At 34.4% G+C, this 16,185-nt stretch overlaps 1 protein-coding gene across 1 annotated transcript in view; it reads left to right on the forward strand.

Annotated features, from left to right (window-relative positions):
- Vps15 (vacuolar protein sorting 15) overlaps positions 1 to 16,185 on the forward strand; it is a 529,585-nt gene that overhangs the window by 216,445 nt on the left and 296,955 nt on the right. Inside the window, exons 14-15 of the mRNA XM_090391958.1 lie at positions 7,636 to 7,718; positions 14,374 to 14,452. Of these exons, the coding sequence (XP_090248084.1) occupies positions 7,636 to 7,718; positions 14,374 to 14,452 (162 nt within the window). The remainder of the gene's footprint in view (positions 1 to 7,635; positions 7,719 to 14,373; positions 14,453 to 16,185) is intronic.

The raw sequence follows: 16,185 nt of genomic DNA on the forward strand, positions 1-16,185 counted from the left end.
AGTTGTCCTGGTGTTGTACCACCTTACCCCAGTCCTGAAGATACTTTCAGGTGCAAACTTTGTTTGCTCACACTTGGATAAAGGATTAAACTAAATTTATTATATTATTTACTAGTTTATTTTTGACTAATTATGTATTGCTGTAGGACACCTTGTATACGCTAGTGGCCAAAATTGTGGAAACCTTTTGGAAAAAGTGTATTTTTGATTTGATGGCTCATAACACCACTTTTTTGTAATATTGTATATTACATAAAATTATATATATCAATGGAAAGATAATTTAATCAAGAATGTAATGCAACAAAGTTTGTTCAGTTATCTGTATTCTATGAAAATTTATAGCCACATAACCAAAGAAAAGAAGTACAACTTGCTTAGGTTGATATGAAGTAGCTTTCCTTCATTTGAATGTAGCCAATGAGCATGAGTGTTTAGAGAGCCAATCAGTTATCTTGTTTTGGCAATGAGCCAATAAGGTCACAGTAGGATTCAGCTATTGATGTCATGTATTGGAGCTGAGAGGTGGACATTTATCAGTGTGTTATTTGATTGCTATCAAGTTGGTTGGTTTTTTTTTTTTTGTTTTGGTTTTCTTTCATTTAGTGAGCTTGTAAAATGTAACAAAATTAAAGAAATGGCTCAAAGAGTTGACTGGTCACCCAGAAAGTGATGTAAAATAGTACTATTAAGTGAACAAGGCTACAGTTATGAAGAAATTAGAAGAAAAATTTGTGGAAACTTAATTGAAGGTGGCATTTCAAATTTTTGAAGAGGTATAAGGAGACTCAGTCACTACAAAACTAGACTGTTGATGGAAGGAAAAGGTGCATAACAGCAAGTGATGATAGAAGAATTGAGAGGCTGTGCCTACATGACAGAAGAAAATCATCTGGGTCTATACAAGATGAAATGACGCAATACAACGTGAAGTTGAGTGCAAGGACTGTTCAGCACAGACTGCAGGAATTTGATCTAAATGCTAGAATTCCACGAAAAAGGGCATTTTTTTCTCTCAAACAAAGGTTGAAAAGATTAAACTGGGCTAAAACCCATGTTAACTGGACAGTGGAACAATGGGACAGTGTTATTTGGAGTGATAAGACCAAAATCTCCCTGTTTCGTAGCAATGGCATAAAATACATAAGGAGAAGAATCAGAGAAGATTTTCCTCCTGATTGCATTATACCTACTGTGAAACACCCACTTAATAACACTGGGTGTTTAAGTGGGTGTTTCAATTCTGCCCACACCTTTTGATGTCATACAATCTGGGATTGTATGACATCAAAAGGCGTGGGCAGAATTCGCATGATTAATGGGAATATAAATGCCTCAAAATACATAAATAAAATAATTGAGCCCAAACTGAAACCTTCTGCACATGATCTTTTCCAAAATAATGAAGCATTTATATTTCAACAGGATTCAGCTCCATGTCATGTTGCTACTGTGTGCAAAAAGTGGTTTCAAGATAATCATATTCCATTGCTGGAATGGCCTGGGAATAGCCCAGACCTTAACCCAATTGAAAATCTATGGGGCCAACTAAAGAAACTTGTTTGTCAGAAGCAACCTACCAATAAAATCCAATTAATAGAAGCAATAAATCAATCTTGGTTTCTCATTATAATAGCTGCAGAACTAAAAAACTTGGTTCACTCCATGGGAAGACATTGTAAGGCCGGAAAAAAGAAAGTGTTTCACTTTCTTCTTTATAACTGCTGTTTTAATAAAAAATCCTTCATAAAAGTTATTGCATTACATTCTTGATTAAATTATCTTTCCATTGATATATAATTTTATGCTATTAATCCAAAAAAAGTGGTGTTATGAGGCATCAAACCTCAGAAATACACTTTTTCCCAAAGGTTTCCACAATTTTGGCCACTAGTGTATTTGTGTAACCTTGTAGTAATTTTGTTTATATGTAGATACCACATTGCTAAACGAGGTATGTTGCTACCACGTTTAGCAATGTGGCATCTACATATAAATTATTTTTATGCATGCATATTGTATAATAATTACTTTTTGCCTATTTATGTACTGCTGTAATAACATTTGCTGCAATTTGTTCTGTATGTAGATACTGCATTCCTTGGCTTGGTTTTGTTCATGCATTTTGCTTATTAACCGGTATTGTTGACTATTTATGTACTGTTGTAACTTTGGACCTTGTATGTTGCTGTGTCCTCTGCATTAATTCTGTTTATATGTATAGGGTGTCCCAAAATTCACGCAAGAAGTAATTTTGATAGAAAACACAGGTTTTTAATTAAAAATTGTATTCATAAAGTATACAGTATAGGGTTATGCATGGAATAGCATATCGGGTAAATGGCCTCCACGGCTTTGCTGGCACGTACGCACTCTTTTGTCGAAATTTTCCATGACCGTTTTGCATAAATGTGGCTGAATTTCGTTGATACAGCACTCAATTTCCTCCTTCAAGGTGTGGGTGGTCGTGGGCTTGTTGGCATAAACCTTAGACTTCAAAAAACCCCAAAGAAAAAAGTCCAACGGCTTTAAGTCACATGATCTGGGCAGCCAATTCTGATCACCAAAACAGGAAATTACACGACCAGGAAATGACTCATGCAGTAATTGAATTGTTTCTCGGGCTGTATGGCATGTGGTGCCGTCTTGTTGAAACCACATGTCGTCCACATCCATATCTTGCAAATTTAGGCACAAAAAACTGGATTATCATGTCGCAATACCGAGCACCATTAACTGTTATTGCCTTACCAGTCGCATTTTCGAAGAAGAATGGACCGATGATGCCTCCAGCCCAAAATCTGCACCAAACAGACACGTTGTGGATGCATTTGTTTCTCAACAATCACTTGTGGATTTTCTGGACCCCAAATGTGACAATTTTGTTGATTAACGAAGCCATCAAGATGAAAATGAGCCTCATTGCTGAAGATGATTTTGTTCGAAAATCACACATTATTTTTAAAATATTGCTCAACAATGAAAATGCATTGTTCTTTTGTGTAACGCTTCATTTTTAATAACCCTGAACTGTCAGCTGTCACGCTGTCTTTTTTTTTTTCTCGTTGGCAACACTTTACTGTACAAATGGTGCTAAATTTAAATCTTGCGTGAATTTTGGGACACCCTGTAGATGCTACATTGGGTAACTTAATTTTTGTACATGCATACTGTTTTCAATTTTCTTTAACTGTTTATGTATAGCTGTAACCTTTATATGGCACACAGTGTGACCTTTGTCATACTGTGTGCCATATAAAGAGGAAGATCGAGAAGAAGGTGGAGGGATGAAGAACAAATTGCAGGAGTGAGATGGATGGAAGAGGCAGAAAACTGAGTGATCTGGAAAATCATGGGGGAGACTTTCGTCCAACAGTGGACAGAACCAAAAGGTTGAAGAAGAAGATGACCTTTGTTGCTTTTGTGCCAAATAAACTATAAACCAAACTTACCTCACTTTTGCCTTCACATACACCCAGACTCTGTGAGGCTACATATCAATGGTGGCACACACGACATCCAATGAAAACGCTGCATTGCTCACTACAAATCCACCATCATACTGGCGATGCTAGGGTGCTGTTTCTGGCTACTCTCTCAAGCTCCAGCACAATTTGAAGTTCAACGGATTCAGATCATTCAGGCGAGGGACTCCAACCACACAAATTGGTTGCGGTCCCTCGCCTTTTGTTCAGGGGCTGTACCACAGCTTCCAGCATGGTTGATACACTTCGGCAGAGGTTTTGACCCCTTTCTCACAGAAATGCAACTTGGGTCTTTTATTGATTTGGTCAAATATCTGGTCATCAGGAGATTTCCTGTGTATTTTCTGTGTATTCCTTCTCATAAACATAGTACTGCTTATTGTTAAATTTCTGAGTGTGGCCAAATTAGTCAATCTCTTTTTCCATTAATATTTGTTTATTCATGAAGGGCTTGCTTCTAATAATTATATATACTGTATATATTCCAATGTTTGCTTTAACTCTCCTAATAGGATAATTATATTACTTTGTTGTATTTTTACAAGGATAATTTTCATGGAATTCATCTTTTATTTCCCCTTATGTATGTTAATAAAAGCTATCTTAAACATAAGAGTTGGCTTGCATTCTTATCTTGCTTATTCTTTCATTAAAATCATCAAATTCAATAAACATGAACCTGTTCCAAGTTCATGTTTATCTGAGTTGTTTCCACCATAAAATAATAAAAGGTTGTCTTACTCCAAATTATCCTCCATTGATTTGTCTCTTATACCGTATCCATTTCATATCTATTCATTTCATGAACAAGTTCTTGAAGTGCTCTAGCTCCATACAAAACTTCTCACATTTCATGATCCTATTTGGAATCCATTATTCCAAGACTTGGCTCATTATCCATTTAAATTTATCCAGTGAGGATATTACCTGATCCTTGTTTCATGACCAGTACATTTTTTATAAGAGGGGGGATTATCAGTCCTTCTCTCCCCCAACAAAGTGGACCAGGGTGACTGTCTTCATTTGATTTCTTCCCTTTTACCTGTCTGGAGGCTTTGCTGTTAGCAGTGCTACCTCTGTGCTACCTAAAATTCTCTAAACTATACCTCTGGTATAGTTTACAGAATTTTAGGGGTATAGAAGGTCTCTAATCATATGAAAGTAGAGAATCATTAAGGGGATGAGGGTAGTATCATAATCACTTTTCTGATAAGTATTCAAGTGGAGTGTGTGTGCAAGCTACTCTGATAGTACTATATGATTAAGTTTACATTATTACTAATTCTCCTTATAATGCTTTTCCTCAAAATTAGATTATTATTAGTCAGCACTCCAATATTGTTGCATCTATCATTTCAGTCTTCTAAGGCACTTCTGACTGAATCAGTCCACCTAGATCTTGGTCTTCCTCTCATTTTGGCATCAAACACCTGTTTTGCTAACCTTTTCTCTCCCATTCGAAGTATTTTATTTTTATATATTTAAGTATTTAAAAATATTTGTAAGTATTTAGTGTGTGTGTGTGTGTGTACATACATATACATACATGCACAAGGTGGTTCAAAATTCCACGTACAAACTTCGAGGGGAGGTAGAGAACATCAAAATCAACCATATTTACATAGGAAAGCATGACCAGAAAATCCACCCGAAAGTGATAGGTGGTGCTGTTCGCCCACTCTCCAGTGAGCAATTGGGGCTTCCTCATTCAAGCTTTTGATGTCGTACAAAGAACATGCATCATTTTATGAATGCTGAAATGGCAGACGTGCACATTTTACCATATTATGTATCCAACTACTATTGAACTTTCAGTTACGCCTAATAAAGTTTTTTACACTACTTACTGCCTTGTGTTATTTCTGTATCTTTGTGTCCCTGTTAGTACCTTCTGGTGGCATTTCTGGTCATGCTTTGCTATGTGAATATGGTTGATTTTGATGTTCTCTACCTTCCCTCAAACTTTGTATGTAGAATTTTGAACCACCCCGTATATATATATATATATGTATATATATATACATAGTTAGAAATATTTTGTTGTTTAACAACATTGAAAAATACATTTGCTTGTATATAAAATAATTACCTGTAGCTATTCATATTATTTGTATGAATACTTATGGAAATGGCAAAATATGAAGTTGCAATAGCATTTAATACTGCCTATGTTGTTGACATATCTACAATTTTGGAGAGAGAGACTATTTACACTAGTTTTAATAGTATTAAATAAAAGAACAATTAAACACAATAACACCAGTGTTTTAACAGCAAATTTTACCCTATTTAATTGAATATAACTCACCCTGACGTATAACTACTCTCACCCTTGATTTTAATTTACAAAAAAGAAATTAAAAAGTTTTGCATATACCTCTTACACACAAAAAAAGTTTAAATAAGTTTATGTCAGGGTGACAATAACTTGCTCACTGTGGTAAACAACGCACCCTCCCAACAGCCACTATACTGCAGATGTAAGAAAAACAAGTAGTTTTTATTGCATTACATTATGAATAAAGTACAGAGACATTTGCAGTCTGTGTAATATGTTTGTCAACAAATAGTGCTATTAGAGACAACTGGGATAAAAACAGCACTAACTAATGAATTGGATGTCCCCTCTCACAGAAACTACGTAGCATAGACTCAAGCAAAACCATATGTTGTAACTCCAAACGTAGTATATAACTAAAGACCTGTAGTCCAAAAAAAATGTTTAAATTTAGACAAATTTAAACATTTGTCTAAATTTTCAATTACATGAAATAAGTTTTTGTTCAATTGCATTTGAAATTTTCGATGTCATTAAGGCAGATCACAAAGGCTAACTTCAGAAAAAATTCTACCGCCGAATTGATACTAACATGATGTGTAATGTGTGTGAGAGTCTGCAGTCTACCCAACATGCCCAAACAAGCAGCAATAAAATTCGCCCAAAGGGTTTAAACTTTGTGTCAGTTGAGCCTGCCCTATTAACGCTGAAGCTGTAGACAAGTGATGATGAGAAGTCCCATCAGAACTATAAATGGACAAAATACCATCCTGACGTGAACATGTCAAAACTAAGAATTATATATATGAAAATTGTACACGCAGTGGATGGCAGCTATGGCCTGACTCCAGCAGGGAAGATTAAGAGACCATCATTAGAATTGTTGTGCAACTGGATTTTGAGATCTTGGGAAATGATTTTGCCAGAAATAATTGCCAAGAGTTTTTATAAAAAACTGGCATCTCTAGTGCCATGGATGAGAGAGAAGATGATGCTATTTGGGTAGATGACTTTGGCAATGCACACAAGGAAATCGCTCTTGAGGCCAGAAGTAGCGACAGCAAATAGGAGATTCTTGGTAAGTCATACCCATTTTAATTTTTTCCCTGAAAACTTTAGTTTCCAAAAATCTCTGCATGTATCTCACACCCTGATTTTTTAACTTTAATTTTTGTGTGTGTGTGTGGGGGGGGGGGGGGAGTGCAAGTTATATTCAAGTAAATATGATATATATTTGCACCTGGAATTTAAGCTGTCACCATCACTACTACTCTTTATTTCATGTTAATCAGTTTTTGCATCTTCTTAACATCATCTTCCAAAAGTTGGAGTCGAATAAGCACTCATTCATGTTTAAATTTGGGTGTTTTTTTAAGGTTTCACCTTACTCCTTAAAGAAGTTTTCTTAATTAAATTTATATATATTTGACACTGTTTCTTTTACTATGAGCTTAGCTGTAATTGCTTAAGATTACAGCATGTATGATCAGATAAGCTTTCTATTTAGAATGAAACATATTGTATCTCCACTCTCAAATACTGATTTCTGTAGAAGGTTATTGACACACATAAATGTCTCCTCTGACTTATCATGTATTGAAATGTGTTAACATTCATTTACTGCATGTGCTACTGTGTGTGTACAATATCCAGAAATTGAAGATTTATAGTGGTGCTTGCTTTTTGTTATTTCTGTTAGTATTTATGTACATTTGCTAATGCATATATCTAGTATTCTTCATCATTAATGATTCACCACTATTCACTAATTACTTTGTGATATAAAGAATTTTCTGTTGTTTCTGTTAAAATTTATTATGTATAAAAGTTGCATTTGATTTAAGTAATTAACAGCTTTTGTTTCTTTTTAAGTCCCATGTTACCCAGGATGAAGCTGTTATTGTACGAATGGCTTATGCAGAGAATATTGCTGTTTTAGCAGAAACTGCATTGCGGTAAGTACATACTTATATTAATTAATATTGTTGCTTCGTGTATTTCTAAATGTAAAACATTTTTGTACAAAAGTAGAATGAATAGATGCTAGTTTTTGGATGCATGGAGTGAGTTTGAGAAGAATGGATTTGTATAAGAGGGATAGCTTGCACTTCAATGCTTTGATATCAGGAGTCTGGAGAAATTAATAATTGGTATGATACCTCACACAAAGAGTCAAGAAAACTAAATTACAACGGGAGGATGTATGCATAGGAGCATAGAGAGAATATATGCATAAGAGCAACCATGTTATACAACTATGTTAATGATAGAGATGTGCATTTTTATGGAAATGAATATGAGTAAAGAACGATTGTGTGTTCATCCAGTTCGAACTAATTAAGCACATGCAAGAATGCCTGCATAAGAAGATATTAGGTAAAAACAGAGATCTGCAAGTTGTCCAACTAGGCATACAGAACTATAGAAATGAGTATACAAAAAAGCATATGGGTAACTAATGTCTGTATACAAATGCCAGGAGTATCAGAAACATTGGGGTAGAGTTTGTTTGGCTGGCAAACATTTTGGGGCCTTAGATTGTAGACATTAGCGAGAGCTGGCTATCAGAGGCAGATACACTAACTAGCATTGAGTGTAAAGGATACTATAATTTTAGTAAGGAGAGGAGAGGAAAGGGACATTCTGCAAATGATATTGGTTGATCTGAGTGCAGTTAGATAGAAAGGTATGACTGCAATATGGGCGACAATTTTCCATGTTACTGTGGGTTTGAAGCCATCTAGTGTGAGATGGAGGTCTAACAAGATCAAATACATAGTGGGATGTTGTTACAGACTTAGTGGATCTGTTGCCAGTGACAGTGAAATGTATTTACAAATAATTATTCCAATATTGATTTAACAGTAGTGAAATCTCATAAGAAAAATAAAACAAAGTTTATTAAGCTGTTATGATAAATTCCACTAGCATCATGTGACAGAAGGAGCTCCAGGTTGAAGAGTGTTAGCTTTGATTATAATGTCAGAAGGGTTTAAAGATATGACTGTTCTGCTTCTGGTTGGTGATGACAGGGGTCATACTTCTGTAGTGACTTGGAAAGTGGCTAAATTTATGATTGTTACATTCAGGAAAGGTTATGTGCTGAACCACAAAGCAGGAAATTATGATGAACTGAGGAATATGCTAGGTTCTTCCATGGTATATGGGAAAGATGTTAGCAGTGCATGGAAAGCATTTAAAAAATAATTAGAGAAAGGATCTGATAATGTTGGATTCTTGGCAGGTAACAGACTGATTTGGAGGAAAATTGTAAATAGGAAGTTAGTAATGATGTAATTTTTCATGTAGTGCTATCATATCCTGTATACCCCTAGAGGGTAATATCAGGAATTTGATGATGAGGATGCAGTATTGGAATCTATCCCCTAGAGTTTGAAGAATAATTAGGATAGGATAGGAGTGAAATGGATGTGCAATCTTGTGAAGCTATGTGGAAGGAGTATTGTACATAAAGAGAGATGAATTATGAAAACTTATAAAGCACAGGTGTATGGAAAGCTAAGTCTAAGTATGAAAAGAAACTGGCTCTACAAACTAAAGACAGCTCAAAAAGAATTCTGTTATGCTGCAATTAAAAGAAAAAATAACTACTGAATGCAGATGGTATTCAGGTGGCAGATGAAAAAAAAATTGTTCAACTAATGATGAGTACCCATGGTGCTAAAAGCTATCAACCTGGTGTATACAACATTGAGCTCACTGTTACCTGTTCATTGGATGAAGAAACTCAAGTGTATGAGGAGGAAGTGCTAGAGTTGTTGCACAAACTGAATAAGAATATGACAGTAAGGTCTGATGAGATATCAGCACATATGCTAAAAGAGTATTAGCATAAACTGGCTGTTCCTTTGACCCGACTGTGTGAGTATCAGAACAGGGAAAGAATGGATTCCTGTGGATTCTTTGCCCAAGGATGGTGCAAAGACTTATGTATCTAACTATTGACCCATCAGTATCTCTGGAGTGATCGTGACAGTTTTGGAAAAGTTGGTAAGAGCTCATACACTGAAATAAGTTGACAGAGAAACTATACTTTGAATGGATTTACTAAAGAAAGGTCATGTTTGAGCAAGTTGCTTGCATGTTATAATAATACTGCTGTTGAGTTAGACAAGGGGAATGGGTATACTATGATACTAGAACTTTGCAGGACTTTTGACAGAATACGGCATGGAAGACTGTTGCATATTGGATAATATGAGATTGCATTAGCATTAACAAGTATTATCATGAATAAGAGGATGGCTGACTGACAGATATCAAAAAGTGGTTTATGGGGAAGATGTGAGTCTGCAGGATTTATGGTAACCTACAGTGTACGACAGGAATCAGTCCATGGTTCATTCATTCTTTTAATGACATCGGGAAATATTTGACTGCTGATATAGAGCTCTTTGCAATTGAGCAGAGTAATCTGGAATGTGACTGGCATGCAATGCTTGAAGAACAATTTGAATAGGATGGAATTGTGGACATGAAGTAGCTGTTATTTCAATGTTAGTAAATTTGTTTATTATAACAATTTATGCACTTTGGTATAATGAAAGTTCCAGCATCATATTATATTGGTAGGATTATGTTAGAAGAAACTGATCAGGCCAGAGATCTTAGAATTTTATTATATAGCATGTTGAAGTTCAAAGGTTACATAGAAAAGATTGCAAATAAAGCTGAAAAGAAATTCAATGCTGAAACAAACTTTGAATCAAGCTTTTAATGCAAACTCACTTGGACTATTGTGTGTGTTTGTGTGTGTGGCTTTGGTCTCCTGGTTTCCATGATGGTGCTGGTATAGTGGCACAAATAAGGGTGTTAAAGATGATATTGGAATTGAAGATTATGAAGACAGATCGAGAATTGTAGACCACAGACACTAGCAACCCAGGAGAAAGAGGAATGATATAATTGACCTTCAAACTTGTGAATGGATCATACAGGATACTACTAGGTGGAATTTTTCATTTTAATGAGGGTATAGAGAGGACAAGAGGGCATTCAAGGAAGTTGAGAATGAATGCAGTCAAGAATTATATTGGGGTGAAAAGATTAGCAGCAGTATACCACATTGGTGGAACTGTACTCCAGGAGATTGATGAGGCCAGGAACTTGGGAGTGTTGGTGGATAGGGAGATGAAGTTCAGGGGGCACATTGCAAAAGTGGCTAAATCAGCTCATCAACTTACTTGGTTGTTGAAAAATACTTTGACGAGCAGAGACAAGCAAGTTAATCTACCTCTGTACCGAGCCTTGATAAGACCTCATCTCGACTACTGTGCCCAGATTTGGTCACCTAGGTTTCTTCTTCCTGATGGGGAGGAGGTGGAGAGGATCCAGAGGCAAGTAACCAAGATGATAGCCGGTCTATGGAATGAACCTTATGAGAACAAGTTGAAGATTTTTGGGTTGCAGAAATTAGTTGATAGGTGAAAAGGGGAGATATGATTGAGACATTCAAATTGCTAAAAGGTTTCTATAGGATTAATTCAGAGGATATTTTTGAGATCAGGACTGGTGGTGGGAGAACTAGTGGACACCTATGGAAGCTGGGCAAGAGTGTGGTTAGCAGGGGTGTTAGAGCTCGATTCTTTACTTTTAGAGTGGTAAATGAGTGGAATAAGCTGCCAGAGTCTGTTGTGGGTGCTATGATGGTGAGTGAGTTCAATGCAAGGTATGATAGATACTGTGAGAATATCGTATAGTTGTGTGGACATGATGTTTAGGGACTCCCTCGATGAGTCTAAGGACTCCCTGGAGTCGCCTGTAATAATAATAATAATAAAGAAGGGAGTGAGAGCTAGATGTTTTTCTCATAATGTGAAGCTAGAAATTAAGTAAAATATGATGTTCTTGTATGGTGAATGAATTCCGGAAAAGATATAACAACTGGTGTAGGTGATATGTGGCCTTCTCAATGAGTCCTTGACTCTCTGGAGGTTCTCTTAATAATAACAAAAAGTAAAGCATAAAATTATAGTTTGTCAACTAAATATTTAACACCTTTATTTTTAAAGAATAATGCACACTGATTTATAAATATCAGCTTAGCTGTAAATGAAAATAAATTCTTATAATACTTGTTGATATATTTTTTTTTCCTGAGAATAACAGAAACATTTTCCGAGGAATATCAGTTTTAATATTCTGATGGCCTGTAACAATGATATCAAAAGATAGTTCTTTTGATATCATTATCTCTAAAGGCTGTTTTTTGTAGTTTATACTCAAGCATTGCTCAATATATGTATTGTAAATAAAGAAATTAATTATAAAGGATTCTACATTTCACCCTTTGTATATGGACATGTTCAGAAATATGTTGCATGTTAAAAACAAAAAAATATGGAAGCTTAGGAATATATTTTATTACATGTATACAGGTAAGCTAAAAGCAAGCTGATGCTACCACTACCTAGTTTGCAGTTTCTATGTCATTTTGGTGCAGAAGAGTAAGGCAAAGTTTTGAAACCACTTTTAATCAAAGTAGGTCAGTTTATTAAAGCTTAATAAGCTGATTCCCTAACATCTCTTTCAAATGTATGTTTGGTTCTGTGACTCACCCGCAGTCTTTTTTTTAGATCCTGTGGTCTATGGTTACCCAAATATGATTTGCCATGGCATAAAAATTTTTATTTTTTGCATCTGATAGCTGGAAAAGTACCTTACTTCTTTGTAGTAAGATGTTTCACACAAGTACAGCGGTATTCATCCTGTTCTCTTTATCCCTCTGAAAGTACTGCATTCTGTACATTCTGTCCCTGTAACAATATCTTCTTCTGTCAATCATGTCTCATTAGTGCATATAATTTTTGGTTAAGCTTGAGCTAACCAGCTCCCAAAACTCCTCATTCTTCTGGCATTTGTGTAATATCCTTCCTAGCCCTCAGGTATCCTGGTATCTTTTAATGAGTAGTCCATTCAGTTTTGAGACTTTGAGACCTAAAAAACTGCATTCAGCTTCAGTAGTCATTTATCTTTTTCATTCTCACACTCACTCGCTTACCTCAGAGGTGCCAGATGTGCCCAATTTCATTCTCCCTACCTTTCCCCCATAGCCTTAGTTTTCTCTGATTTTGAATTTCCGTTTCTCACTGAATGAAACTTCTCTAGAAACACCCCACTCTAGATCTATTCAAGTGCAATTCATCAGTCATACATTCTTTCATTCATCAAATTTACATGAAACATACAAAAACCACACAGTATTCCTGGATATTTACTTTTTGACTTACTTGCAATCATGACTATTCTCTACATTTCTATTGCCAAGATATGGTAGGAGTTTTAACCTGTATCATATCTTGGCAATAGACATATAAACTTTACTCTCTCTCTCTCTCTCTCTTCTTTTTTACTTCTTTCAGTAATTACTAGTTTCTGGGAGGGAAAAAACCCTCTACCTCTGTATATGACCAGCTAACTCACCTTTGATTGAAAAGCTTGATAAAGGTTCCTCATGTCATAGATGAGATTCAATCTCAGGTTTCCAACCAAAGGGCTCTGTTGAAACAAACTGCACTATGGAAGTTTTAAAGTACATAGCAGCACTAATGAAAAACAAATTATGTCGTATCTCTTTATAGAAACACTATGAAAATTTGCTTTTGTTCACCACTTAACATATACGATTATTTCTTATTTTAATTCATGACTAATGACAGTTTCCACAGGACTCGCTAGTCATGAATGTGACTAGTCACTACAAGTTGTTTGAAGTATCCATAACATACATTTCCTAGAAATCATAGTACTTTATAGTGAGTCATTTTCTAGTTCAGTAAACTCTCACTACAGAAAACTATAGTGTTATAGCACTACAGAAAAGTCCTGACCAACATTCCATAGACATCATACTACCTAAAGGAAATTCACTATAAACTATTTGCTATAACAAAAGCTGGTCTGAAAATGTAAGCCACAATGTATGTTTCCTGAAAAATATTTCTTTATGCTGTGGAATAATTAATGCAACTTTTTTGTGATGAAATCAGCTCATGTATGAAAAGTGAGCCATGAATTGACTTCATGGAAACTTTTATTTTGTATATACTAGAGTAAAATATGAATAAAAACAAGAATATAATGTCTAATTATAATATACGCTTTAACTATATAGAAAAACTGTCCACAGTTATCTCTAGAATTTAGTGAAAATATAGTAAGATACCATTTAAAAGATATTTAAGATATTTTAAAGCTTAAAAGATGTTTGAAAATTTTTTAAGATATTTTAAAATATTAAAATTAAAAAAAATTCTGCTATATGATGGGTAATCTGAAGCAAAGGTCAAAACTGATGAAGCATCATATGTAACATAAAGCAACATATGCTTCCTAGGAAACTTGTTTTATATTATAGAATACTTAAGAGTACCTTATGTATGAATATTGATACTCATTAAAAAAATAAAAATAAATAAATGAAATAAAATAAGTGATATGTGAAGCTATTTTGCATGCCAATATTTATTGTTTACTTATGCAAGAATAAAAATTATTGAAAATAAGAATATAATTTCTCGTTAAGTGCAATAATGCCATTCAAATGAGCAAAAATATTTTCCATAATAAATTACTAAGGTTTTTTTTTAGATTTCTGGAGATAACTCAAGTAGATGTGGAGCCTGTAGACACAGCATCCGATACTCTAGATATACAGACACATACTCAGGCAAGTCACTTTAAATAACAGATTTCTATTATTTTGTTCTGTCTTGTATCTGTCATTCTATGTTATTGATGTAAAAAAAAATAGCTGCTTTGCAGTGGATGCAATTTTCTTGTGAATCTCTTCCAACAAGTTGAGTAAATTTTTTTTAAGATGCATTACATTGTAAGCATTTATTAGATATGTTTTATGTGTGTTAACCTGTCTTATCTGTACATACACATGATATTCCTTCAGCTCTCCCTAGACAGATTTTACTGAAATTCAGTATTTGGAAATCCTTAGAAAAACTTTCAAGTCATCTTAGTTTTCTTCCAGTGTGCCCATTTACAAGAGCAAAAATTTGTCAAATGTTTTGAACTTAGGTAAAGTAGTAACTCTGCTTTGTTGGAAGAAATTTAATAAAATTGGAGATTTGGGATATTAATTTCATTCAGACCATTTTATTAACAAAAAGGTTTAAAATAATAGCTATTCCTGTTCTTTTATACTAAGTAATTTAAGGAAATTACAACATCACTAGGATATACATTAAAATAAATTTTAATATACTTCAATATTTCGGCAAAATCACGTTGCCATTTTCAAGAAACTTAAGAACAAGACACGTACATGCAGGCACAACAAACAGTAAATGATTATTTACTGTTTTTTGTGCCTGTGTGCTATTATTTCTCCTAAAGTCCTGATAGTGTCCCCCCCCCCTAGCGGGCAATGTTGGTATTCTTGGGCAATTGGGCTGAAGGTCTTCTGATGAGATTTCCCAAATTTGAAGCAGTCTCATGCAGCCAAATTTGTTGAGGTTCGGATTGTTTTTTAGGGTCATTTGCCCAAGAATACCAACATTGCCCGCTAGGGGGACACCATTAGGACTTTAGGAGAAATAATAGCTTCCTGCTTCTTCCTCATTTACTGTTTGTTGTGCCTGTGTGCACGTGTCTTGTTCTTAAGTTTCTTGAAAATGGCAATGTGACGTTGCCGAAATATTGAAGTATATTAAAATTTATTTTAATGTATATCCTAGTGACAATGTAATTTCCTTAAATTACTTAGTAAAAAATGCATAACCAATGTCTAAGCCTTTCCACGAGAATTCCTGTTTTTTTAATTGCAATAATACTTTTAGTAAAATAAATTTAGTCTATCTGGATGGAATTTTCCTCTATTAAAATTTGTACAGTCACTTGAATATTGATTTTAATTAGAACCATTTTTTAATTGCAAAATTAGGTAAAACAGAATCATGTGAAAAATGACTTTTGGTGTAATAATTAATACAAGAATGTTATGAAATATTCTTTTATATTGTTGCCTCTGAATCATTTCCACACTTCTTCATACTAAAGAACATGTCATCTGGTATTTCTTTATTTTTGAAAACAGCTTTTTTACCTACTCAAGAACAATTTAAAAATAAGGATGAAAATGTTCCAACACAAACAAAACATTTTTTATAATAGCATTCTTCTTCTTTTTCTGCAGTAATAATCATTATTATCAGTGCAATTGAGCCACTTATTTTTTATAAGCTACAGATATCTTATTTATTGTAATTTGTATGGTATAATTTTGCATTTATTATTGTGAAACATTTTGCTTAATTTTGACACTAATTACAGACCACTTTAAATTTTGAATGATTCATTACAGCCATTCAGTGTAACTGAAGTTAACTTTCGGTATAGTAAACACTGCTTAGTTTTACAAACTTGCTCACTGTTACAGTAAGCAAGTTT

This window comes from Typopeltis vanoorti, chromosome 4, assembly GCF_054136105.1.
Source record: "Typopeltis vanoorti isolate ZY-2024b chromosome 4, IOZ_Tvanoo_1.0, whole genome shotgun sequence".
Taxonomy (NCBI): domain Eukaryota; kingdom Metazoa; phylum Arthropoda; class Arachnida; order Uropygi; family Thelyphonidae; genus Typopeltis; species Typopeltis vanoorti.